Source organism: Babesia microti, chromosome I, assembly GCF_000691945.2.
Source record: "Babesia microti strain RI chromosome I, complete genome".
Taxonomy (NCBI): Eukaryota; Apicomplexa; class Aconoidasida; order Piroplasmida; family Babesiidae; genus Babesia; species Babesia microti.
This window is the reverse complement of record NC_027205.1, coordinates 1,086,414-1,111,413: the sequence shown is the minus strand read 5'-3', so window position 1 is coordinate 1,111,413 and position 25,000 is coordinate 1,086,414. Positions and strand designations below refer to the sequence as shown.

General features: G+C 37.1%; 10 protein-coding genes across 10 annotated transcripts; 5 read left to right on the top strand and 5 right to left on the bottom strand.

Annotated features, from left to right (window-relative positions):
• Window positions 1-129: 129 nt before the first annotated feature.
• On the top strand, window positions 130-4,911 carry BMR1_01G03030 (Myoferlin; the record flags this gene model as incomplete). The annotated part of the gene is made up of 11 exons (XM_021482951.1): window positions 130-504; window positions 526-828; window positions 849-984; window positions 1,090-1,203; window positions 1,224-1,451; window positions 1,472-2,787; window positions 3,282-3,643; window positions 3,665-3,815; window positions 3,975-4,105; window positions 4,126-4,261; window positions 4,282-4,911. The coding sequence occupies 11 exons, from the start codon at window positions 130-132 to the stop codon at window positions 4,909-4,911; spliced, it is 3,882 nt and encodes a 1,293-aa protein (XP_021337536.1).
• A 275-nt stretch (window positions 4,912-5,186) lies between these two features.
• On the bottom strand, window positions 5,187-7,609 carry BMR1_01G03025 (conserved Plasmodium membrane protein, unknown function; the record flags this gene model as incomplete). Its single annotated transcript, XM_021482950.1, has 14 exons — window positions 5,187-5,243; window positions 5,266-5,588; window positions 5,613-5,849; window positions 5,870-6,182; window positions 6,203-6,334; window positions 6,356-6,452; window positions 6,474-6,655; window positions 6,676-6,801; window positions 6,822-7,033; window positions 7,054-7,188; window positions 7,209-7,351; window positions 7,373-7,425; window positions 7,446-7,533; window positions 7,554-7,609. 14 exons carry the CDS (start codon window positions 7,607-7,609, stop codon window positions 5,187-5,189), a joined length of 2,154 nt encoding a protein of 717 aa, XP_021337535.1.
• Window positions 7,954-8,996, top strand: BMR1_01G03020 (E3 ubiquitin-protein ligase DTX3L; the record flags this gene model as incomplete). Its single annotated transcript, XM_021482949.1, has 3 exons — window positions 7,954-8,772; window positions 8,793-8,886; window positions 8,911-8,996. 3 exons carry the CDS (start codon window positions 7,954-7,956, stop codon window positions 8,994-8,996), a joined length of 999 nt encoding a protein of 332 aa, XP_021337534.1.
• Window positions 9,465-12,995, top strand: BMR1_01G03015 (structural maintenance of chromosome 2; the record flags this gene model as incomplete). Its single annotated transcript, XM_012792214.1, has 1 exon — window positions 9,465-12,995. One exon carries the CDS (start codon window positions 9,465-9,467, stop codon window positions 12,993-12,995), a length of 3,531 nt encoding a protein of 1,176 aa, XP_012647668.1.
• BMR1_01G03010 (hypothetical protein) lies at window positions 13,245-16,496 on the bottom strand (the record flags this gene model as incomplete). Its single annotated transcript, XM_012792213.1, has 1 exon — window positions 13,245-16,496. The coding sequence occupies one exon, from the start codon at window positions 16,494-16,496 to the stop codon at window positions 13,245-13,247; it is 3,252 nt and encodes a 1,083-aa protein (XP_012647667.1).
• On the top strand, window positions 17,173-17,493 carry BMR1_01G03005 (histone H2B; the record flags this gene model as incomplete). The annotated part of the gene is made up of 1 exon (XM_012792212.1): window positions 17,173-17,493. One exon carries the CDS (start codon window positions 17,173-17,175, stop codon window positions 17,491-17,493), a length of 321 nt encoding a protein of 106 aa, XP_012647666.1.
• Window positions 18,194-19,415, bottom strand: BMR1_01G03000 (Carbohydrate kinase; the record flags this gene model as incomplete). The annotated part of the gene is made up of 9 exons (XM_021482947.1): window positions 18,194-18,285; window positions 18,306-18,456; window positions 18,479-18,805; window positions 18,828-18,950; window positions 18,972-19,007; window positions 19,029-19,112; window positions 19,134-19,210; window positions 19,233-19,286; window positions 19,307-19,415. 9 exons carry the CDS (start codon window positions 19,413-19,415, stop codon window positions 18,194-18,196), a joined length of 1,053 nt encoding a protein of 350 aa, XP_021337533.1.
• Window positions 19,416-19,481: 66 nt separating this feature from the next.
• BMR1_01G02995 (DnaJ homolog subfamily C member 2) lies at window positions 19,482-21,622 on the top strand (the record flags this gene model as incomplete). Its single annotated transcript, XM_021482946.1, has 2 exons — window positions 19,482-21,560; window positions 21,581-21,622. The coding sequence occupies 2 exons, from the start codon at window positions 19,482-19,484 to the stop codon at window positions 21,620-21,622; spliced, it is 2,121 nt and encodes a 706-aa protein (XP_021337532.1).
• On the bottom strand, window positions 21,626-22,006 carry BMR1_01G02990 (conserved Plasmodium protein, unknown function; the record flags this gene model as incomplete). The annotated part of the gene is made up of 1 exon (XM_012792209.1): window positions 21,626-22,006. The coding sequence occupies one exon, from the start codon at window positions 22,004-22,006 to the stop codon at window positions 21,626-21,628; it is 381 nt and encodes a 126-aa protein (XP_012647663.1).
• Window positions 22,007-22,587: 581 nt separating this feature from the next.
• BMR1_01G02985 (meiotic recombination protein SPO11, putative (SPO11)) lies at window positions 22,588-23,151 on the bottom strand (the record flags this gene model as incomplete). Its single annotated transcript, XM_012792208.1, is given in 4 exon segments — window positions 22,588-22,653; window positions 22,674-22,739; window positions 22,764-22,801; window positions 22,821-23,151. 4 exon segments carry the CDS (start codon window positions 23,149-23,151, stop codon window positions 22,588-22,590), a joined length of 501 nt encoding a protein of 166 aa, XP_012647662.1.
• Between the last annotated feature and the right edge of the window lie 1,849 nt (window positions 23,152-25,000).

The following is a 25,000-nucleotide window of genomic DNA, read 5'->3' as shown; positions in this document are numbered from 1 at the left end:
TAGGAATTGTAACGGCGCAATTAGTGCACTTGGGCAACATTACAACTTTAGTTTAGCCTAACTAACTCACTGGCTGCCCCAGCTAACAGTAATTTTACACATGTAGCAAAATAATCCAAACCAGTTAGAATGCAAAACTACTCTGTAAAGGTGGACATTCATGAAGCAAAGGACGTTGTCTTCTTCGATCCCTCTTCAGAAAGTGAAGTAATCCCACAGTTATTTGTTAAAGTAATAACATGTGGTACCTACCAACAGACCCCTGTCAAGCCAGAGTCTTCAAACTCCATATTCAAGTGTAGTTTCAATTTCAACTCAAATTTTGACAAGCGCGAATTTGATCGCAATCGCATCATCTTCGAAGTTCACCATTCATATCGCATCTACACACACCTAATAGGTGTGCATGCCTTTGGTTTTCCTTTGATATACTCTAAACCGCAGCATTGCATCCACCGTTCATGGGTACAGATAATTTCGCCTACGCATCCCTCCAAAAACAAGGTAGGATGGCCAATAATTCAGGGGTATCTATTGGTGTCAGTGGGCATTTTTGGGCCTGGAGACAACGTACCCGTATTTAAGGATTCATCAATGATATCTGATGGAGATCGTTTTAGGCGAGAATTGGACCTAAATCCCACCCTTTATGTATTAAATGTGAATATACACCGAGGAGAGGATATAAAATTTACCAGGACGGCCTCCATTGAACCATCCGTTAGGGTCCGTTTTGGCGGTATCGAAGCTCAGACAGCCAAAATTGCCGGGAATCCCAACCCAGAATGGCAAACAGGGGTCTACATACCCTGTCTCACACCCAATTATGTAACAAAAATTTTACTTAGGATGGGCTCGTTACGGTGGATGTATTGAATCGCAACGACGAATTAGTATATTCGCACAATCTAGATTTCGCAAGTTTGCTGAAAAAAGGCATTTATGGCAAATGGCTAAACATTTTTTATGGGCCTAATAACTCGAGTAAGTATCTTGATTCTGCGTTGTGTTATTAAACACAGTTCACAATATACATTTGGATCGACGCTAATTGTTGTTGTTCCGCAATTATATATTATATTTACGTAGATTTTTTTAGTTCACTAACGGGCTATATCGACACCTTACATCATGAGACAGATTATGGAGGCCGTATTCTAATCAGTTCTTCCCTTACGCAGGTACAAACCCTACCACAAATTGGTATAGTGCATTTGACTCAGGCACTAGGGTTTGCAAGCCCATCCCAGACCCACCAGCGAATCAATGTGCCGTATGGGTGGATATTTACGAAGTTATTCCCCTTGTTGATACCAATGAAATGATCAAAATAGGATGTTCATTTGGTCCTCACTCGATTTATTCTGGCCTGCTAGAGCTTACCAAGGACAAGAGCTATGTGGTAACAGACCAGGCGGGGAGGCTTGACGAAATTGTTGCGCTGGTACCTGGTAATTTAAAGCGTATTTAGAGTCTTGCGACAACCCTTGGGACGTGTTTATTTATTGTATTGTACCGATAGACCCTTACAGAGTTGAGGGAGGAACTAGGATTGCTTGGCAAAGAATTCCATTTTCCGATGCGTTTGATAGTGAATTCAGGCCAAAATGGTATCAGCTTTCCTCATTTACAAATGGCGAACCTGATAAGTTATCAGTTTTGATATCCGTAACTGTGAAGAAGATCACAGCATCTACCTGCAGGCCTGAAAGGCTGGGGTATAACATCTCAAAATTTATCTTCAGGGCCATGATATACGAGGCGTTAAGGGTACCCTTATTTTCACATACATACCCAGACCCATACGTCCACATCGAATTGGGGAGGTATACTATACAGACGAATGTGGCAAGGCAAACAACCAACCCTACGTACTACCAGTCTTTTGAGCTGGAGATTATGTTACCTGAAAATTTGTTTTTGGCCCCTGACATAAAACTGCAAATTTATAATGACACGAAGAGTGGCGGAGATAATTTGTTATGCGCGGGCATGTTCCCTTTGGACCAGGTACCTTTGGAGTGGTCTAAGGCACCAAAATGGGTGGAAATGACTACAAACAACGTATATTTTGGCAATCCCAAAATATTGGTCGCCTTTGAACTACTTCCTCTCGAAGTATACCAAGAGAATCCTGAGAGATTTGAATTCTTTGATGATATTCGTCCAACGGTATATCCAAGCCTAGTATCTTTACTTTTAATTGGGATACGGATGTTCCAACCCATAGAAGAGCCCCGAGTGTTGATATCTTTTGGTCAGCATTCTGGTATTTACGAGGATTCTGGACGGCCTTCCTTTGGCAGCGGATCAAACTGGAATTTTTTGCGAAACTTTGACTTTCAACTCAATCTACCAAAACGTATGCAACACCATGTGCAGCTTCAATTTACAGTCATAGATAACGAGACCAACATCGGCTTGGGTCAAGTTACTCTTAACTCTTTGTTGCCCTGGCTGGATGAGGAGGAAAAGAGGGAATGCGCGGAAATGTTCAAACCCTACGACTTTTCTTCTACCCAAACAGAGAGTGATAGCAGGCTAAGCAAGGGCATAAAGATGATTGGAAATTCGCCATTGCCTCCCGACGATGTGGATTACTTAAATGTACGGTTGGACGAATCTATTGAGCACATTTGTTTGGAGAAGAAGGGGTTTGAGAGAAAGAAAACGGCAGCGAGAATTGTTTCGATGAAGACGTTTAATGGAATTTTTGAAATGGGAGATAGAGCTGGTGCGAGTGCTAGTGGAGTGTTGACGAATTCCCTAGATTTCGACCTGGAAGTGGTGAGTTATTTCCGGTTCAACATTGCCATATTGCATGTTATTTAATTAGTTCGCCGCCAATGGGTTATATTCTTTGCTGCCCGCTCTCAATGATTAATGATTAATAGTGATACACACGACTTTATTTTCCCCACTGACGCGCGAGTGTCAGTGGGGAAAAGTCAGTGAGGAAATTTGGGATATAATATTATTTTTACACTAGAATCAGTATATATTAACTTTACAACCAATGAATGGGTTATAACATCTGACGGCTGAGGAATGGGCACAATGCAATTTGTATTATCGCAGTGTATCCGCGGCGTTGGCCCCGGTCCTTTGAGCTGCCTCGCTGCACACATGGCAAATAGTTTAACCACTTATTACATCCCTATTTGGTCCAGAGCAATCTCCAGATTGATCAATCAGGCACAATTCTACGCACCCAGGCCATAGCATACATAACCATATAATCAATATACGCGTCTATTTGCCCATAACTTATTCTAATATAGGAGGATTGCAAGGGAATGGAGCGGGACGAAATACCCTACGAATACGAATGTGACATCAACGAAGATGAGCTCCCGTACTACCGCGCGCCCATTTTCAAATGCACCAGTGTCGGCTATCCTGAGACAATTGGATTTCTCAAGTATTACTGCAGCGTTACGCAACTAGCTAGCTCCACTGACGGCCTGGATGATAGAGGGGCCATCAGAAAGATAGAGAAGGAGCGGATGAAAATTGAGAAGAGGCGGGCTGATATTATGAATGCATACGCAACAGCGACTGATTTAGTCATCAGGGCATACATTCTCCAGGCAAAGGGGCTGTGTGCATCGTCAGGCAGTAAGGATATAGCCAGTTATATATGGTACGCTAGGGTTTGACTTAGGATTAGAAGCAATGATTGCGAGGAAGGGAAGATTGGTGGGCTGCCTAGGAGTATGAATGACTCCACCAACGTCAAGAATCATGGGTTTAACCCCGAGTTTAATATCTGCTACAGGCTTGGCTGCTCCTTGCCCGATGATGCCATACTCAAGGTAAGTCCGCTAGTATTCAACTCTGCGCTTCAGTGTTATCGTATTTGAATGTCACGGGGTATTTAAATATAAAATTATTTTACCAACTCCCTGTGCATCCATTTGATAAGGCAGATCCTGAGGATGTTATTATCCAAAAATAGAAATAAGCTGACATAGATCTCGGTGATGAATAAGGGGTCGCTGACCGATGAAGAAATCGGTACCACTATAGTCGACATTGAGGACAGGTACTTTAGCAAAATAGTTTCTCAAATGCTGGAACAGGACACTATACCCATTGAGCTGAGGTTCGTTTGGATTTACCTAGGACGCTGAAATTGTTCGGAAGCTCGGTTTCCCATGGGACCCTAAGGGGCTGGTACGAAATTATGGATGCCACGGAATCCAGAAAACGCCCAGTAAAGGCACTAACAAATTACGATTCTCAGGACTATGAAATGAGGGTAAATTTCGTATCATTTAGGTCGTAATTTGGGACGTGAGAAATGTGGTCATGAAGGATGCAAGTTCGATCTCTATGTTTGTGCGCGGAGTATATCAACAGGAAAATGAGACCTTGGAGCATGATACCGATGTACACTACAATTCCAAAGATGGGTCAGGGGTATTTAACTGGCGGTTTATTTACAGCGTAAAGATCCCCACGGAATACACAATTTTAAATTTGCAAATTCGTAACTACACCGTGATCCAATCCTATGAGACGATTTGTCAAGTGAGCTTTGATTTATCTTCGGATTTTCAGAGGGCCAGAAAGGGTAGCGGCCCTTACTATTTACCAAAGATGTGGATCGACTGCACCCACCCATCCTTCGGCACGGACGTTAGGGGCCAAATACAAATTGAAGTCTCAATTATTCCCATAGCAGACGCGCAAATATTTCCAGTGGGAGAGGGAAGGAAAGAACCGAACAAGGATCCATATCTACCGCCAGTGTTGGAAAATCGCGATTTTATGGGCTGGAAGGGGATTGCAGAAACTATTGGATATGCCACAAGCGCCATCATGTCCGGCCTGAGGTGGACTGGGGTATGGGTTGGAGTGGCGGGGGGAATCGCCACCATCCTCTTTTTGATAGTTTTGTTCAAATAAACGTATTATACAGCGCCACACTTGCAAATTTGTATATTTTACAATCTACAGATTGTGTCAATTTTTGTATAATAGCATCACTGTTGGACAGCACATCGCCATATATAATCTCCACAAATTATATTATTACAAATAGTAGACCACAAAAGAACCAATACATCAATATCAATACCTACAATATATAATACAGTTTTTCTACATTGCGACCCACAATAAATGTTACAAAGTTAATACTAAATTCTATGTTACAAATAATTCTGCATTCTCTGAGTACATTATTCGGGGCGGTGGTTGAAATATCCTAGCAGGAAATTGTATAACTGTTCACTAGCCTAAGTTTGAGATAGGTAGTACCTGCACGTAGCCAATCTCGCGTAATACGTCTGAGAACTCTTCAAGGGCAATGCCGTGGAAATTGATCATTAATCCATTGTCATCAACTGGTAAATATAGCGATAATTCGTCACTATTGGGCAAATTTAAGTCTAACTTGTACAACCCATTGACGTTGCCCAATGTGAATACGAGGTAGTTTCCATTGACAAATACAAGCTTGAAAAGCTGGGTATTTGTGAGTAATTTATATAATAGACGATTTTCAAGTCTTTCTCTGGGTTTACAAGAAGCGTTTTCATATTCTAGGGAATTGATCAAAGATTCAATGCCATCCCCTATTACTAAATTATACTCATTGATTGTACCTTGCAACATTTTTGTCTGGATTATCAAATACTTCGCTTCATACTCATTCAGCTTATCAAACAACCATTTGGGGTCATTTATACATGATGCCAAGGCATAGTAAACGCGAATCCTCTGCTTAACTGCTATGTTTTCATAATGGGGATTTACAATCAAAGTAGCGTCCGTCGCAGATCTTAGAATACTACTTGTGGGCATATCACTAAATATTGCACATTTGTTATAGACCCCAATCTCTAAATATATTGTGCATTACCCCTAATTATAGTGGTGTTAACCCATTGAACCAACTCGGCTGCTTGGTCAGTGTAATAATTCTCACCATACTTGTATCGCCAAATTTCATCAACAAGACCCACACGAAACAGGGGCCTTGCTGCAAATGATAGTATAAGCATAGGAATCGCCAATCTAATCGCTTTTTTATAGAGTGAAGGTATGTATATTCCAAGTGGAATGCCCGACCAAAATTTGACACTTGTTGCAAAACTGGCCAAAATACAAAGCATGGGTAATGCAGATACACGTAATCTTGCCACCAGTAGCATTAGTAATGTCAATCCAATTGTCTAATTTTAAAACATCCAACCTGTAATAGTAAATAATAGTGGGATGCATTCTTAGTTGTGAATAATAACATTACGAGTGACACTAGTAACAAATGTGGCATGTTGGTGTTGAATATTAGGTTGCACATAAATTTGGGGAAAAATCGAAATTCCTATATTAAATAAACTATTACTGTGCCCATTTCGTAGATAAGAGTATCAAAATTTGGTTCCTTTAGGCCAATTTTTACGAAAAACATGTCGAATACATGGGAATCATCGTTGAAGTGTCTAACTGATTCCGTAACTTACAGATTGAAACATAAATTGACAAGTATTACGGTCACTGAAAATGTGAGTAATTTTACAATAAATTGTTTAATTGATTGATAATTATTCAACAGATAAATATTACATGGCTTAATATTTATGCGACGATATACTATTTGTGATATGTAATAAGTAATCAGCACTTTAACCAATAAACTCCCTATCTGCGTTTATTTTTAGGTACCATTAAGGGGCTAAAGAGGGATAAAATACTGGCTCCAACAAGTGAAATTGCACATGATTTTATTATAGCATCACAATTATTGTCTGTGATAATTTGTAAGTAATTAAGAAATATCACCACAAGTAACTAAATCACAACTTTTATACCTGCGTGGATATTAAAAAAGATGAGAATTGCCACGTCAGCAACGAAATAGTTATACATATTTCGTAACCCTGTCTGTAACATTTATTATCACTGGCGTTAATATCATTTGTGTCGACATTAGTGGTGTGATGTGTATGACTTATTATCTGTAAAAGTGGTGGAAGTGACATCCAAAAGAATGGTAGCGATATATTTTCCCTAAGAGGCAATGCTTCATAAGTCCTTGCCTACCAGAAATCCTGGAAATCAATTTTTCCTGAAACAACGTCATGTACAAGACTATACAACATAACCCACTTATACAATCGCCTACAATTGAAGATATCAGAAATAGTGAACTGATACCCATGGAATGTATAAGCAAAACTAATTCAATAGCGTTTCACCTGTAGAAGCATAGACGTTGAATCGATCTACAGGATATATGAATGATATCACTTTATAGATGAGCGATACAATATACTCAAATATGATATTATACTTCCTAAATGATATATGACTGTTAGGCCATTCTGAACGTGAATCTATTCTAAATTAAAGCAGCATTTACATATCGCCAAATGCAAATGTAGAGTGTTTGTAGAAAGAGTAGTAGAAGGATGACTAGATTGGGTGTGAGTCACCTCGGAGTAGTAGATAATGTCCTGGACGTTTTTTGGCAAACTAAATATTCCCCGGTATCTAATAACCAATAAAACTGTAATTATTGGACTAAATATATTGTGTCTAACCAAATTATAAAATACGCATGTTTGGTATTAGCATATGCAGAGATATTTATAGACATTTTGGCATTTAAAATGACGATAATAAATCGAAAATCAAAAATTATTGTGGATATATTGTGAGCTTTGGAGAAGTGTGTAAAGGGTACAACAATGAATCATGTGGTTTAGTGAGGCATGTAGGAGCTGTTGTCACAACACTTTGAAAGGGATAAAATCTAAATCTAAATGCTAAAAAATGTATTCCTTAGTGTAGCATGTAACGTGTAGTAGGAAGAAAATTCATTGCAACAATGTGCATATTTTAGATCCACTCCAACTCCACTTAATTATGTTGTAGACTCCACTAGTGCGCACGCATTCGTTAAATACGCAAATTTAATACATAAAATAAAATCATCTAGCCATGGCTTCAAAACTGTCACTTCATACCCTTGCCAGAATTGAAGATGCCAAACCAAAACACCAAAAAGCTGGGTCGGATGATGTTATATACAATTCAGGGTACGATTGTGACCCTAATAGTAGCCATGGCAATAATCTAAGACATTATGCCAATGCAACAAATATCAGCGCAACAAAAAACGGCTCGTATGACGAAAAGAATGGATCAAGTGATTCTGAACCTAATATAATCGATGTGTTGAAATCCCACAAATATAAAGGAAGTGATCCATTCCCACTACTCAACATTGATTATTCAATGAATATGATTAATTTAGATTGGTGGAGAATGGGACGTGCTACTTATGGCTTCGAAATGGATCAAAATTGTATTCAGATTGTAGATAGATCGACCCAACCATCACCGTCAGATCCTAATGAGGTTTGCCCAGTTTGTATAGATAACCTCGCTAGTGACGTTGTTGCATTGAATGGCTGTTCACATAAATTTCATAGAGTATGTATCATTGAATATAAGAATAATGAAAAATATGGAAAGTGCAATTTGGTTTGTCCACTTTGCTCAATTATATCGCTACCAGGTAGAGGGCCCTCGCCATGCGGGACGATGTCTTGGAGATTGTCTAATAAACATTTTATGCTTGATAGAAACGAAGTCACTGGGGTTTTGACGATTAAATATACCATACGTTCTGGTACTCAAATGAAGTGCCACCCCCACCCGGGTTCGCCATATTCGGGCGGTCAATTCAAGGCCTATCTACCACTTACGGATGATTACATATCACTACTGAAGCTGTTTATAATGGCATTCTTGGATGTAAACTTGCTTTAACTTAGGGCCAAACTTTTACTGTTAAAAGTATGCCTATTGGACAATCGCATATGGATGTGGTTGTTTGGAACCTCGAGCACAAGTACAACCTACACGGTGGTATGTTGTCTGTTATTTATCTAGGCCTGTGCAACTTTGGCTACCCGGATCTGTATTACTTGGAACGTGCATCAAGCCAGGTGATTTCCATACTCAACAATGGTAGATAATTACAAATGACAATTAATTTTTGAGTCGTTACTGTTATCTCCTAGTTTATTCGGCAACATCATATAATTTCATAACATATTATTATAGATTAGATACTAATGAATATATGGATATGTCAAAAAAAATTAATTTGTCTCATTTAGCTAAATATGATTTATGAAAATGCAGCAATACGATGAGTATGGACACAGTGTGTTGTTGTAATAATATATGTTCATAAAGTTACTCAAACATATAAGACACAACGAATTGATTAGTTTGATGTGATTCAATGTACACATCGAATTATTCAAATAGTACAGTGTAAATTTGACAATTTTTCAATTTATAAATGACAACATATTGTTCGGTGACCCCATGTCATATCACAACTGATATCACACATTTCCTCTGTATACATAATCGCAAGCGCCTAACAATTAATTATTCAGCACACTCTTCAGATTTTATTACGGGAACCTTCCACAATGTATATTGAATCGATTATCATTGATGGGTTCAAGAGTTATTGTAACCGCACGGTTGTTGGTCCATTGGATCCTCACTTCAATGCTATCACAGGGCTTAACGGTAGTGGCAAGTCAAATGTTCTGGATTCGCTCTGTTTTGTCATGGGAATTTCTGATTTGACTCGTATGAGAGCCAACAAATTGGATGATCTCATTTATAAGCAAGGACAAGCAGGTGTGACAAAGGCCACAGTAACGCTGATATTCAACAACAAGTCTGCATTCAGCCCCCTCCCTGAGCCATATAAGAATATGCCTGAGCTTACTGTTACAAGGCAAATTGCGATGGGTGGACGCAATAGATACTTCCTCAATGGCCATCCTGTGGCACCCAAAGCCATTTCTGACTTTTTCCAAATGGCAAAGATGAATGTAAATAATCCTCGCTTCCTCATTATGCAGGGTAAGATTACTTCAGTTGTCAATATGACGCCAAAAGAGCTGTTAGGATTGTTAGAAGAGGCTGCTGGTACTAGGTTATACGAGTCAAAGAAGGCGGCTGCAATTAAACTAATGTCCAGGAAGGATGCTAAGTTGGAGGATATTAACAAGGTGTTAAACGAAGAAATCGAACCTGCTCTTGAAAAGTTGAAGAAGGATAAGGATGACCTCGTCAAGCTCACCAACACCGAAGAGGAACTGGAGCGGTTGACACGGTATAACGTGGCTTACACATATTATAAGGCTAAGGAAAATAAGTTGGCATTACAGGAAAAACAATCAGCACTACAATATGAATTGGACGATTTGAAAGACCAGATTAATGAGTTTCACAAAAGGTTCAACAAGGTGCAGGAGGAGATTGACCTTAAAAAGCAGGAAATAGATTGCGTATCAAAACCAATAGCTGAGGCACAAATAGAGAAAGATAATATTGAGAAGGAAAGGGATAAATTAGCCACTGAGACCAAAATGCTGCAAGAAGATCTAAAGGAATCTGAAAATGCAATAGCTGAGCTGGACAAAGATATCTCTGGTCTCCAAGCTCAACTAGACAATATACAAAAGTATACTCAAAAGGATGAGGATAGATTGGTCAGAATTCAGGAGGAGTTACAGAAGAAGAAGGATAGATTGACCGAACTTGAAACTGATGTAAGTGATATGGGAGGGGGTATTAAATTATCACAGTTAAAAGTATTAAAAACGAAGCTCTCCGAAGTAGAATCATCAGAGTCTAAAATTAATCAGACATTGCAGCACTATAGGAATGAGTTAACAGAGGCCCAGAAGCAGATTAAAAAATTATACAATGAAAATGACGATTTAAACGCACAAATAGCCTCTATAAATACTGGAATAACGCAGTTAGAATCGAAGTTAGATCCTAATTTATCAGCAGATGCATCAGAACTGGATAGAAGCATTTTAGAGTTAGAATCACGAAAACGTACTTTAGAGGGACAAATAACAAATATTGAGTGTCAAATAAACTCTTACCGAATTAATGTTAAGGTACCACATGGATTTCAAAATACAACAAACCTAAATTACGACTCTTACTTGGGCCAAGCGCTTGATCTATTTAATCTAAAGGATGAGTTTATTGATTCATGTGGTATAGCTTCTCAAACTTTGTTTGGAGGGAAATTAAACTATTTAGTAGTTTCCAACAAGCAAGCTGCCAGAAAATTTTTTGACGAAAACGATTTTAAGAAATCCAAGCGCAAAATAACAGTACTCCCTCTTAATGATATTGTTGTGCGTAGAACTTTGACTCAATCCCAGGTTGAATCTTGTCGTCAACTTGTGGGCGTGGGCAATGATTTGAAAGCCGTATTAGGTTATAGAGATTATTTGGATTTCGATCCTCAATTTGAGAAACTTGTTCAATATGTCGCTGGCAACGCTCTTATTTGTTCCTCTTCCAAATATGCTAGAACAATTGCTTATAAGGGGGGTAGTGCCTCGTGTTCCACGGTTACTATGGATGGCGATAGATTTGATGTCCAAGGCAACATGTCTGGTGGATCAACTAAGGGCATGTTCAGCGTACTATCCCTCAAAAGCAGGCTGAACATTTTGTTTAAAAACATCGATGCAGTAAACGTTGAGATGAATACGCTTCGAGCTTCCAAACAGCGGTACGATGAAGATAAGGAGATTCGTAATAAGATAGCCCTTTTGAAACGAAAACTTCACAATTGTACGGAGAGAATTGCCTCCTCTGAGTTTGCCATAAAGGAAAAATACATTGTGGAAGTGGGTGAGAATATTGATAAACTCAATGCGCAGTTGGAGGAGCTGAAAAGGGATAAAATGGAATTAAAGGAGAAGATCAAATCACTTTCTGATTCCATTGCCGACTGGGAAAAGAACAGGTTAGCAAAAGAGGCATCGGCTAAGGAGGAGATCAGAAGGTTAAAGGTCGAACTTAAGAATGAAACAGCTGCCGTTAGCAAGATACAGCAAGACCAATCTGATATTCAGATGGAGAAGAGTACTATATGCAGTAGGTTGGAGAAAACGATTGAGGAGAAAGATGCTAAGGTAGCTCATAGAGATGGGCTAAGCAGTAAATTAGAGGAATTGAAAGGCAGGTTGAATGATAAGCAGACGGAATTGGATGTGAAATCTGCAGATTTAGAGAATAAGAATAAAGAATTTTTAAGCTCCCAAAAGGCTACTAAGGAATTGGCAAATGAACTCAAAAAAATGGAAACTGAGAATCAGAAGGTGAACATGAAACTACTGGATAAGCAGCATGAGATGGCAAATTTTAGGGAGGAATACGACAAAACGATCACCGAACTGAACAATCTAGTGAAAAGTAATTCATGGATCCCCCTTGTTGAAGATACATTTAATCAAGCTAACAGTCAATTCAACTTTTCAACTTTGCGTCCAGAAACGGTTAGGAAGAGGCTGGACGAGTTAAATCAGCAGCACCAAAACATGGGTCGTCACGTCAATAGGAATGCGGTACAAATTTTTGAAAAAACTAACAATCTTTTCACAGACCTCATAAAGAAGAAGGATCGCGTTTTAAACGACAAAGCCAAGATACAGGAGGTTATTGAGAATTTGGACAAAGCTAAAATGGAGAGTTTACACAAACTATTTTCTGTAGTGAGTGTGTATTTTTCCAACATATTTCACACACTCCTCCCAAACGCCCATGCCAAACTGGATTTGGTGGATGGGCAATTGGCCAACGGTATTGAAATGAGAATTGGATTTAACAATGTCTGGAAGAATTCACTTTCTGAACTCTCTGGGGGACAGAGATCCTTGCTAGCCCTTTCAATAGTGCTAGCGCTATTAAAGTGTCGCCCAGCTCCGGTTTACATCTTGGATGAAATTGACTCTGCGCTGGATCTTAGCCATACTCAAAACATTGGATACATGATAAAAAACCACTTTAGTTATTCTCAATTCATCATAGTGTCTTTAAAACAGGGGATGTTTACCAATGCTAATGTATTGTTTCACACTTGCTTTGTAAACGGAGCCTCTACTATTAATAGGAGAGAGTTGGAAAACAAATAGAAGAGTAGGGTATCCAATCATTATTTCCCACCCATGCCATACATAATTCATCCTCACCCTTTGTATTTTACAGACAGTAATTCTAAACTGCAATAACTTAAACTTCACGGACAATCGTAATTTATAAATGTGTATAATATGCAATCGATTAAAGGTAGACTAAGTAACGGAGTTATAATTATCGTATAGATGTTATATTATACAAGAACGGGGGTAAATTTTTGCGATGTAATTTGCGATTAATATCGGTTATTGGCGAGATTTAAGCAGTCTTTCCGCTCCAGCAGAAAGGGACTGATCTCCTGTTAGGGAAAACTTGACCCCGCAATCACCGTAAAGCTTCTTACCTCCCTTACTAATGCCTAACCTTGATATAGTGATATCTGCCACTCCCTTTATGGGCATTAGGTCCCCAAGGCACGTACTATCAATCAGGATATTAGTGTCATAATCGCTCTTCGGGGTACCCCCCTTGGTTTTAGTCGTGTGCTCGCTATTCATGGTGTCGTTTATGCATTTAAATCCCCTACTTCTGCCTCTAATGTTTTCATTACTGGTACAAGTTTTGGAGTTTGTTGAAGGATTGATTTTAGGGCTATCACAATCATTTATGACGGCATAGGCTGGGCCATTAGCCTTGTGCGAAACTAGGTTGACAAGCTTTGTCAGATCGTCCACATTTCTTAGTGTTACATTTACTATGTTTTTGTCTTTTGTTTTATTTGCGGCGCGGTAAGAACCTGGGCCTGATGTTGTTAGGCCAATTTTTATTGGCTTCTCATCCTTACCATTACCAAATACGCCAAAACTATCAAAAGAGCAACAGCCTCCAGCAGCATTTTCATCGTCTGAATTCACCTGCGGATCGCAAATCTCTATATTTAAATCAGGGGTATCTCTATTTCTAATTACAACTTTCCCAACTTTAGGAGATTCCACTGTAAAATTGTTGTTTTCTCCATAGATACTAGCACTGACAGCAGATTTTACGATGCTGGGATTGATAGCTCCGGCAGATTTATTATCTCTAGGTTTAATTTCCTGGGTAGGCTTCACTGGATTCAAATTATTGTAGGTGTAATGTGATTTTGTTGATTTACCAGGGTCGTAGGATTTGATGTATGATAAGAGGTGGTCAGGGCTGTTTTCATGGGCTTTATCTCCCATTTTAGACATGAAACTATCGCGATTCATGTTTTTAGAATAATCCCTTACATAATTGGCAAGATCGTCGTTAGACATATTAAAAGGAATAAAATCATCAGCATCATTTTCAGCTTTTAAGTTGTTTGAAAACTCATTTTGTGACGGAGTATATTTGTAAAGAGGGAGTAATCTGAAGCAGGCAGGGATCCATTCAATTTGTTTGCCACTCCTGGGAGAATGTGTGAAGTTGAAGTTGCTGAAATTAATCTTTCTGAACTGAATATGGCCTGTCAACCGATTTAAGCATAGGTATTGTTTGGTATCAGGATGGACCATATGTACAAATGTATCATCAGTGCTGGTACTATTCTTTATAGATGCCTTCTTATTGGTAGATATTTTCTGGGCTAATTCAAATATCAATCCATGCTTAACCATCTGCCTTTGCAGAGTATCCATGCTTTGATCTGTCATTCTAACCTGTGGAACGGTGATAAAATCGTGGCAATCACCTTCCCTATTTGGCAACACGGTCAAAATAGAATCTGGTTGGCTTTTATTCTGTTTCAAACCAATCTGACCCCCAGCCCGAGATAGGCTATCTTTATATTGGATTGCGACCAACACGCAGTTGTTGCCATTTGAACTGCCAGAGTCTAGTGACTGTCCAGAACCTGGTATCTGATTATTGCCAAGGAGATCGTTGATGCCCGAATAATTGAAGCCATAGTTTCTCGACATCCAATCGTTACCAATATTCTTGGTTATTTCGTTGAAAGAATTATCCAAAACTTGCGTACTTGTGATTCTCCAATTGTCCCGAGTGAGGTTATGTATATCAAAATGATCCACATTGTCACTCAATAACGATACTTTGTATATACCAACATTTGCACTCAATTTTACACGGCCAAATCCAGTATCCCCATATGGCTCAGTGTCCAAATACAGTTTCGGCGAGTTGTTTGTTATTTTTAACGTTTCTAGGAGAGATTTTGGTAATACCGGAGTGTTTGCCAATTCAATTATGTGGTATTTCACACCTGAATTCAACAATCCATTCAAGATATTCTCATCTTTGCTGTCCCCAAAATTATACTGAGGATTTGTTAAAGCAGGCAAAGAACTTGAAACATTCACTTCCATTAATGATCTATTGTCAAATGATTGTTGCGGGTTGCTTAATGATGGTTTTTGTGGGATAATTTTGACACTTTTCTTGTCCCCAGTCATTTTTGAATCCATTGATACTCTATTGGTATTATAGTCGTCCGTGAGGTTGTATACGTCATATTTTTCACTCTCAATACTGGATCTATTCTTTTGTTTGCCAGATTTGTGGGTTTCCTTCTTGAGTTTATTTTTCCCTTTGCGTTCCGAATTGTTGTATGACCGACGTTGTTTGTATTCATTTATTAGCCTTTGCAACATTTGAACCAACTCCGTTTCAATGGTGCATTGATCAGTTGTATCTTCATTGATATTGTCGTTATATGTTAAATTGTTTGAATTTGAATTCGTAGCACTGACATTTGAATTAGATTCCAAATCGACTGACCTATTTACTCGATGATAACTATTTCCATTAACTCTAGTAGAATGCCTATTAGATTTTTCTGGATCAAACTGCAAACTTATGGATTTGAGCTTAGTTTGGGGATATCTAATCTCAACTTTATCCGTGATACCGTTTGTGGATTTGATAAACTTAGATTTGTGTTTATGAGGTTTTTCGTGGAAAATTTCGCTAAATTCATCCCTAATTAACTTGTTTAGTCGGTCATTAAACTTATTATTTGGAATATTGGGGTCTTCTAGGGACAAAAAAATCTTGCTAACATCAGAAGGTATTTCATTGGAAAAAATTTTACCAAATTTGCTATCCTTTGAATTTTGCTTGGGGTGCCTTGTCTTCTTGTTTAAAAGGGCCAAGTAAGCTGGCCAGAATGATAATCCTCCAATAGCGGCAGTTACATCGCTGCGCCTATCGTTCCTATTCTTTACTGGTGCATCTGCATTCTTAGAAGCATGTTTTTCCATCTTAAGTGTGGGTGTAATTTGTTCCACTTTAGTTTCTGGAGTGAAACTTCCTATACATTCCTTTTGCACAGGAATTGAAGGCTCTGATTCATTATAGGCAAAATCGTTGGTAGACTCGTTTTCAGTATTATCGCCAATTGTGGCTAATGCATCCGTAAATTCTCCAATATCAGTTTGGTGCGGGTCGGAATTGTCACTAGAACTGGGGAAGCTCAGCGATGACATGTCGGATAGGCTGGATACACTGGGCAGGGATAACCTCCGGATCAACTGATCCACAGAGGCCCTGCTTCTGGTGCTATTTCCCATCGGCATTGCTATATGTTTCTACAATATTACAATTTGTTACGCAAATTGTATATAATTAAATAATGACATAAGTAAGTGGGAGATGTTTGAATTTTACTGGATACTAAAAATTTCTACGGCCCATATCTAAAATTCTAGCTAAGGATAAAAGAGGTGGAAATTTTGGCCATGAATTTTCATAATACAAATTGGCAAATAACAGAAAGCGACTAAAATGATTGTAGTATAGCAGCGTTGATGGATGCGTATTTTAACAAATTAGGGATGTGTGGTGATTTAGCTGTAAGAAAATTTTAAATACTAGTCTAAAACATATATTAATAAAGTAGTATATCATTCGATTATGTATGAATCTATGCGATGGAAATGTGCGCTGATTTACAATCAATAACAATCAAGGATGATATGGCAATTGTTGTGGGGATGCACAATTGACCTGCGGCATTAGTTACCTTACTTCGATTCGTGGGGCCTCGTCTTTGTGTTATTAGAATACACGCCTTTTCAATCTGACTTATACAATTTTCTAATTTTTTATCATAATTTTAGGTAAGTAATACAATCCTATTGTCGATTGCCTATTTATATATGTGAAAATCACGACTATTAGTTGTGGCGTTGGTAATGCGTTGTGTGTTATTGATCTAATGCGTCTTATATTGTGTTAGGGTTAATACAGAAAATGGTGGCTAAACCAGGGCACAAGAATAAGAAGAAGGGTGTGGAGACATACAGCACATACATTTTCAAGGTATTGAAACAAGTGCACCCTGATACTGGTATTTCCAAGAAATCAATGATGATTTTGAATTCTTTCATCAATGATACATTTGAGAAGATTGCAGGGGAAGCTGGAAAGCTTTGCAAGTATAACAAGAAAGAAACTCTCTCCTCACGTGAAATCCAGACGGCCGTTAAACTTGTTCTCCCAGGTGAACTTTCAAAGCACGCTGTATCTGAAGGCACCAAAGCTGTTACAAAATTCACTGGCAAACAAAATTAAGTTTGTCCGATTTGACTTTTATTATTGTTGTTTGAACCCCTATTAGGCTTCACTAGAAGCCGTCACACAGTAAATTATCACTGATATTAGTAATAAACTCTCTCCGGCTAATAATTATATATTTTCGCGCCCATCCCATTTACTAGGTTGGCATTCATGTATTATTTTACAATTATCTAGTTGCATTAGTCCTATGTTGGTAATATAGCTCTGTTTTTTTGTCTGCATATACTTGTCATTCTCACATAGTTATATATATATATATTTATTTTGCATCTAGATAAATAATCCCTAACACTTATAATGGTTATCATATCTAACTTTCATAATTATAATCTATAAACGAAGAGATGTAATTACATTTTAATAACAATTTACAACTGGAGGCATACAGTTATTCACTTCCAAAATACTTATTTTTACATAAAAATGAGTTAGAAAATTAGTTTGTTATAAATTTAGTCTTACGATTTAATCTAAAAAACATATGAACACCTTTGTTTATCAAACATCGAGTGGTTTATTTCATTTATTTAGGAATAAATTCATTGGCATACACGTAATATTTATTTTCTACTATTAGCAATAAATAATTAAAATACCTAATATATAAACATACAATGGTGACTAGTATAGTGATTAGTTATAATTCATTAGAATTGTGAAATATAATATACAAATTAACCATAAATAATATTGGTTAGGTGTCAATAGACTTCTGAGAAATTTTCTTAGTATACAATTGGTTAAAGTTAGGCGATATAAAACCTAGAATATCAGATGCTAGCATGCCTAAATAAATAATCACTGACCCCTCATATGTTTTATCCAGGCTTCTTTAGCACATTTCCTCATCAATCGGCACGCTTCATAAGCAATGCTGCTAGTTATCTTCAGGCTATTATCTGTAAAAATATTTTTTGATTTATTAACCCAAGCAAAAAAAGTTGCGATTATTCCACACTGAATCACATATGATATTTACCAGGATATCTCCTTGTCCACCGGCCCTTTTAATCGCACCTTGTATGTTGCAATATTTGACCATCTCGCTGTTAATTATAACATCGAGGCGCCCTTTACAGATGATTGTATTGTTTGGAAATTTAGCTTTCAAATTATCGATTGCTTCAGGTTTTACAATGTAATTATCATAATAACTAGTTTCCTGGCCACTAGCATTCATGTTATCAGTGGGTTGGTGTAATATATATTTTAGCTCCCTATGATTTGGTGTCAAAATACACCTGTGATAAGTGGCTAGTAAGTTTTTGTAGAATCCGAAATAGTATAGAGAGTCCGCGTCCAAAACCTTATTTATGATGGGGTTTTACCATTGGCTTATCTAGCTCAACGCATAATTTTATGAGCAATTCGACAATTTTTGCAGTAATATCCGATCTGCCCAATCCTGGTCCAATAACTATAGAATCCATGAGACCCAACTTCTTTTTCAACTAAATCAAACTCATCCATACTTCATCAAGTGGTAATGTTATAATGTTATCTAATATCTAAACTATAAGTGAATTTACCGGTGATACGATTAAATCTGGAGAATAAGATTTAATTACAACTGCTGCATCACTATAAGTCCAAATGTAACATAAATCGGCGCCCTAAAATATGTTGTGAGTTACTGTAAGAAGTGAAGCCATTGCTGCTAAATATGGCGCTCCCGTATAATCCTTAGATCCGCCAACGATACAGATACGACCTATCGATCAATAAAAAATTACCCGCCTCTCCCTTGTGATAATGCTTGAACTTCTTCCTAATAGTCCTCATTATCACTGTATATATTAGTTAGTACCATTAGAATTGTTATTGTTGGTATGTGTAGGCATTTTTGCTTTTTTGATGTTTACAAACAATTTTAATATCAATAAAATAATACCGTGAGATTCTATGTCTAGCGGCATACCTGTGGGGGTTATCAAATTCTCTAATGCTAGTCTGATGGTCTGGAGAGGTAATTATTAGCTAGAATGCTGTCCCTGGAGGATATCAATAAGTCTAGTTGTACTAAATGCATTAGTTTGCCAGCGGGGATATTGTCTAAATCTGTGGAACCGGCTGGGTTTTCATTCTTTGCACGACATGAATGGCACATGTCACTTGACACTAGCGCAGGAGATGTAGAAATTCTTACTGCAGAATTGTTTGATGAATGCAAAAATATAGCAATAAATTATGTTGACTTGTTTGAATCACATGCATGTTTAGCTAACTCTAATCAGAGTAAAGGTGCTTTATTGGAAGGCTGCTACTCTCATCGACTTAAATACGATCTGGCAAAATCATTCCTAAGTCAATATTCCATTCAATCCAATAAAACACAGTCCATTGAAGAAGAAGTTGAACGAGTTTTGGGTGTTAATTTTGTTAATCGCGGAAAAACCGCAGATCGCAAAGTGACGTCTTTGGTAAAAAAATTTTCACAAAATAACCAAGATATTTACTCCCTTTTATGTGTGAATGAAACAGATTCACCGGCGCATATACGCAAAACGTACCTTAAAATTGCCATGATTCTGCACCCAGACAAATCTGCCAATTTGAAAACAAGCAGTATAAGGGGAGAGTCTAAGGAGGATAAATTTATTAGCGATTACATTGACAAGTACAAAATTTGTACTATGAGTGAAGAGCAAAAAAATAAACTGTTTTTGACAGTACAAGATGCTTATGCAATACTTTCTGACGAATCATTGCGCTTTGAGTACGAATGCATGATGCCTTTTGATGAATCAATTCCGACAATGGCACAAATAAACAACATTGGCGATAATTATTACACATTTATGTCAAAATACTTTGACTTAAATGGCAAGTGGTCAAAAACCCAACCGGTACCAAAATTTGGTAATGACGACACTAATGATGAGGAATTAGATAATTTTTATATATTCTGGCGTAACTTTGATAGCAAGCGCGTATTCTGTGCCCATTTCCCCCATCCGATCGAAGGGACTGAAAATAGGGAGGAACGAAGGTGGATGGAAAGGGAAAATGCAAGGATCCAGAAAAAAATGTTTAAAAGTGATATTATCAGGATACAAAAACTAGTAGATATTGCCCAAGCCACAGATCCAAGGATCAGACGCAGACAGCAGCAGAAGCAGCAATTGAAACTTCAGAAGAAGGAAGAGCAATTGCATAAACAGAGAGAGGAAAAGGAAAGGATACTACGGGAGGAGAAGCTGAGGTTGGATCGTGTACGAATGGAATTGCAGGAAATGAAGGCAAAGAAGCAACTTATCAAAAAATGGAAATATCACATTAAACTCATCCTCAATAGTACGCAGGCATTAGACATTGACGAATTAAGTGCCCACCTGGCAAATATGGATTACAATAGGTTGTACAAAATGATGCTGAATTTTTTAGTTGTTTTACAAATGAATGAAGTATTCGCTATTTACAATGGTACTGATACTCTGGAGTATGCCAATGCAGTTAAATTGTTTGAATCAACCTTTCCTACCATCAATATAGATGATGAAATTAGGAGTAAAATATTGAAAGAATGGAGTGTCTATCAGCACGGTGATTCCAATGTTATGGATGGAGACAAAGATCCCGGTTCGAACCTAACCAATGACACTTGTACTAGTAAAAACAATAATACTTGTACTAAAAGTAATACTGGTGTATCTAGCAACGGGTCTAACGAGTGGTCTATCCATGAACTATCTCTACTTGCGAAAGCTATACAGGTTTATCCAGTGGGTACAGCTGATAGATGGAAGCTAATAACTAATTACATACCCTCAAGATCTACAAAGGAAATCATTAAAAAGGCTAATGAAGTAGCATCAGGGGTTACAATCGCTAAAGTAATTACCGGTGATAATCATAGTACCAGTGTTGGAAATGACGTAGTCAGTACTATTGCTACTAGTGTCAAAGTTGCTGAATGGAGTAGAGATCAGCAAATAGCTTTTGAAAAGGCATTAGAGGCTAATCCACCTTCCAGTGCCCCTGACCAAAAAACAAGATGGATCAAAATCGCAAAATCGGTACCTGGAAAAACGCCAAAGGAGTGCTTAGACAGATTCAAACAGGTAAATTACTAATTATTTAGATAAGGGAAGCTATACTGGCAAAGAATAAAATTAAAAACTAGTTGTCAACGTTGGCGCCTAATTTTGAGCATTCTCCCTCCCTTCTTATTCTTGCTCCAGCCTATTTTGAATACCCTTCTCTCTTTTGGCATTTTGTAAGATCTAGTGGTCTTTTTTTCAGGTCTCCAAGGGATTAAAGACTTTCTAATCAATACCTTTTTGCGCTTCCTCCTCCAGTGCTTGATCATACCGAATTTGTTCCTTTTGTGGGTGAATATTTGGCGCGAATTTGATATGTTCCATTGATAATATGTATAGTCATTGATAAACATAAACGGCACCATTATGAATTGTTTAATTATATACGGAGGCTTTAGAATATGCCGGTTTGCGGCATGGAAGTAATTCCTACGCAATAATCTACCTATAAATACGCATTTATTCATTATGCAACAAAGATACTATGTCGGATACTATGTGATCAATGGAATCCAATTGGTAACCAAAGTTTAACTTCTTCATTCCCAATGCTATTGTACTACTTATTCGGCGTATACCTCCAGTTATTGATATCGATTATTTGCTTATGAGCGGCCGAATTTGATGTGTTCCTTGATGGACAGATATAAACATCTTTATCTGTTCCTATTAGACTAATTGATCCCTTAGTTTACTTGAATAGAATGGCTTTATCCCTCCTAGTGAATGATTCTTTGTATCTACAAATCCTAGGGCTGATAAGGAGTTGAATCCAAAACAGTTGGTGTAAATGTATATGATTTGTGTCTTAATTAAGCTGTTGTTACAATATTTGGAATTATTGCGTCTGTGTAGTGTCAATGCTATCAGTAATCCTTAATATGTTTGATGGTACCATGAGGGTTATAATCAGTAAGTACGTAAAATTTTGAACCAATAGTTCCCAGGTGTTGTAATAAATTCCTGGTTCCAAAATCTTTGTAAGTGGTTGCATCACCAGGGAATCCTTTGGTACAGACAATGGCACAGGTATTGAAACTAAGTCATTTTATACGCACATCTCAAGGAAATTTGAGGTGACAAATTGTTTAAAAATAGTTTCCTTTTCCACTATCTAAATTACATCACTAGTACAAGTACAAACTTAAGTTTGGATAGAACAAGTGGTTTGACCCCATTGAGTATAACGTAGTACTTGTCCTATATATATAGGTTAGTCCCTACACCGATATCCGATTGTATGTAAATATTTTTGTGATTGACTATATAAATAAGTTATACCTTTTAAATTGTTAATTTTGATATGCTTACTGGCAATTAAACCCTTTTCCGAAGCATGTATGTGCAATTGCTCTCGAGTCAATTCGATCTCCTTGGTAATCAAACCTAGGATTTTGTTGCTTTGGGTTTGATTTTTGAATACTAATGGGCTATTGTAGTATAGCTGGCGTAGAGATGTTATGGAATCTCGTTTCATACATATAATTATTTGTTTAATAATGCATGATTTTCTAGCCAAAGTGTGTAAATTGTCCATTTGTCCATCTTCACTGAGGAGTGTAGTTATGAATTCGTAAATATATATGTTGAGTTTTTCTGTGACATGGACCATTGACCGGCCCCAGTTAAGTTGAAATTCACTTAATAAATTAATTATTTTCACAATCAGCCTACAGTCTATTTATTAAGGTCGACGATTTTATAATTAATCAATTGTATTTTTTAATTATCATAATTAAATTCATAAGAGGGTTGTATAATTATCACCATAAACATTAAAAAACAAGTAACATCTAAATCAAAGTTTGAATTTGACAATACAGTATGCGCAATTAGCACATTGACCATTACAACAGTTTGATTGTAGTATAGTGGGTAATTTTGTTTTTAAAATGGATCATCGCATTAACCAACAATCAAATAGTCAAAGTTATCTAGGTTGTTAAATAGTGCAATGCAATGCCAATAAACCGATGGTGTAACTTATTGGTCGTAATAAATAAATTCAATCTCCATTGACATATATGCCATAGTTGAGTAACTCTGGTAGGTAGAATAGCCTATATACCCAATTGTCATACGTTTGGTGCTTGGGGTAGTGAAACAATGTTTTAGTCATATGGCAGGATAATATATTAGCATATTGGGGGTATCCAATAAATGGTGTTGGTTATAGTCAATAGACAAAGAATTAGGGTAGTAATGGTGAGTAGATTTGACGTATTTAATGTTATATCTCTTTCTCATTTTTGCGGTATTGTATGGCAAATTTAGCGGGTATTATTTGGAGATTCATAAAGATTTTTGTTTGTTAAACAACCTAAAATACATCTCAGTAATTCTAGAAAGTTTGATAGTCAAATCCCTTGCTCTCGTCTGTATCATCTGTGACAAATGCAGACTTCAATATTTCCATATTTAACAAATAATTGTTCAAATTTGGTAGACGTGGTATTTTAAACCAATTTGATAACAAAAATCTTTTGTCAACGCATTTATAGAAGGGATTTGTTGGTAGTTTGGCTTACTTTCCTGTGCTGAACTATTCTCAAATACAGACTAATCAATTCTTTATAATGTAATAGCACCATAACCCTTACTCTCTCCACTAGCTTCTAAATTAGAATTGAGCCATATATTTCATCGCCACTATAAAGTGTTGGGTTTCAACTGATATGTCATATGAGGAGTTACTTATAATCAATATCTTTGAATTTAGCTATTTATCACTTCATAAATTTATTATGTAAATCATCGTACATTATGGCATACTGGCTGAAGATGCCAACTAGTTGTTCATTGGAAAGGGGAAGATGAGGCAGTGAAATGCTTAAAACTGGATTCGTTATGGATGTATATTTCAGTGGGTCCATTGTAGCGTATTTTCTATCATCAACTATTTTGGCGTCGAAACTTTCAGATTAGTATTACAAAATTTTTAACCCAGTAACACTACTTTTTGCAAATGGGAAATATAGGATTCATTCATCATTATTGCAATTCTTACTAGTTTACTTTTTTGTTTATTAATCATTTAAATAAATGTTAAAGGGGAAACTGCAAGGATGACTATGTTAAAAATATTTGATAGCATTGGTTGGGTGAGAGAAGGGTAGCATTTTCTAAGCTGTGGCAATTAACAAAATTCTATACATGAATAGATTCTTATATGAGGTAATAGTATTTAACCTCACTTTGAGCACATCATTTCCGTTTATCACAATTTCGCTCATTTTATTATCATATTGTTGATAAAACACACTGCATTTATCTTCTAGCCTCTAGATTTTATCAAAAATTGTGAAAATATACCCAATTGACAGATAGTACACTGCAGTTGTTATAATAAAATTTTTGCTCATTCTCAAAACAAATTTTAATGGAAATTTCCCAGAATTGCATTATATATAACTTAAATTGATTTTTTCATGTTTCTTTACATGTTTAATTATCCCATTCAT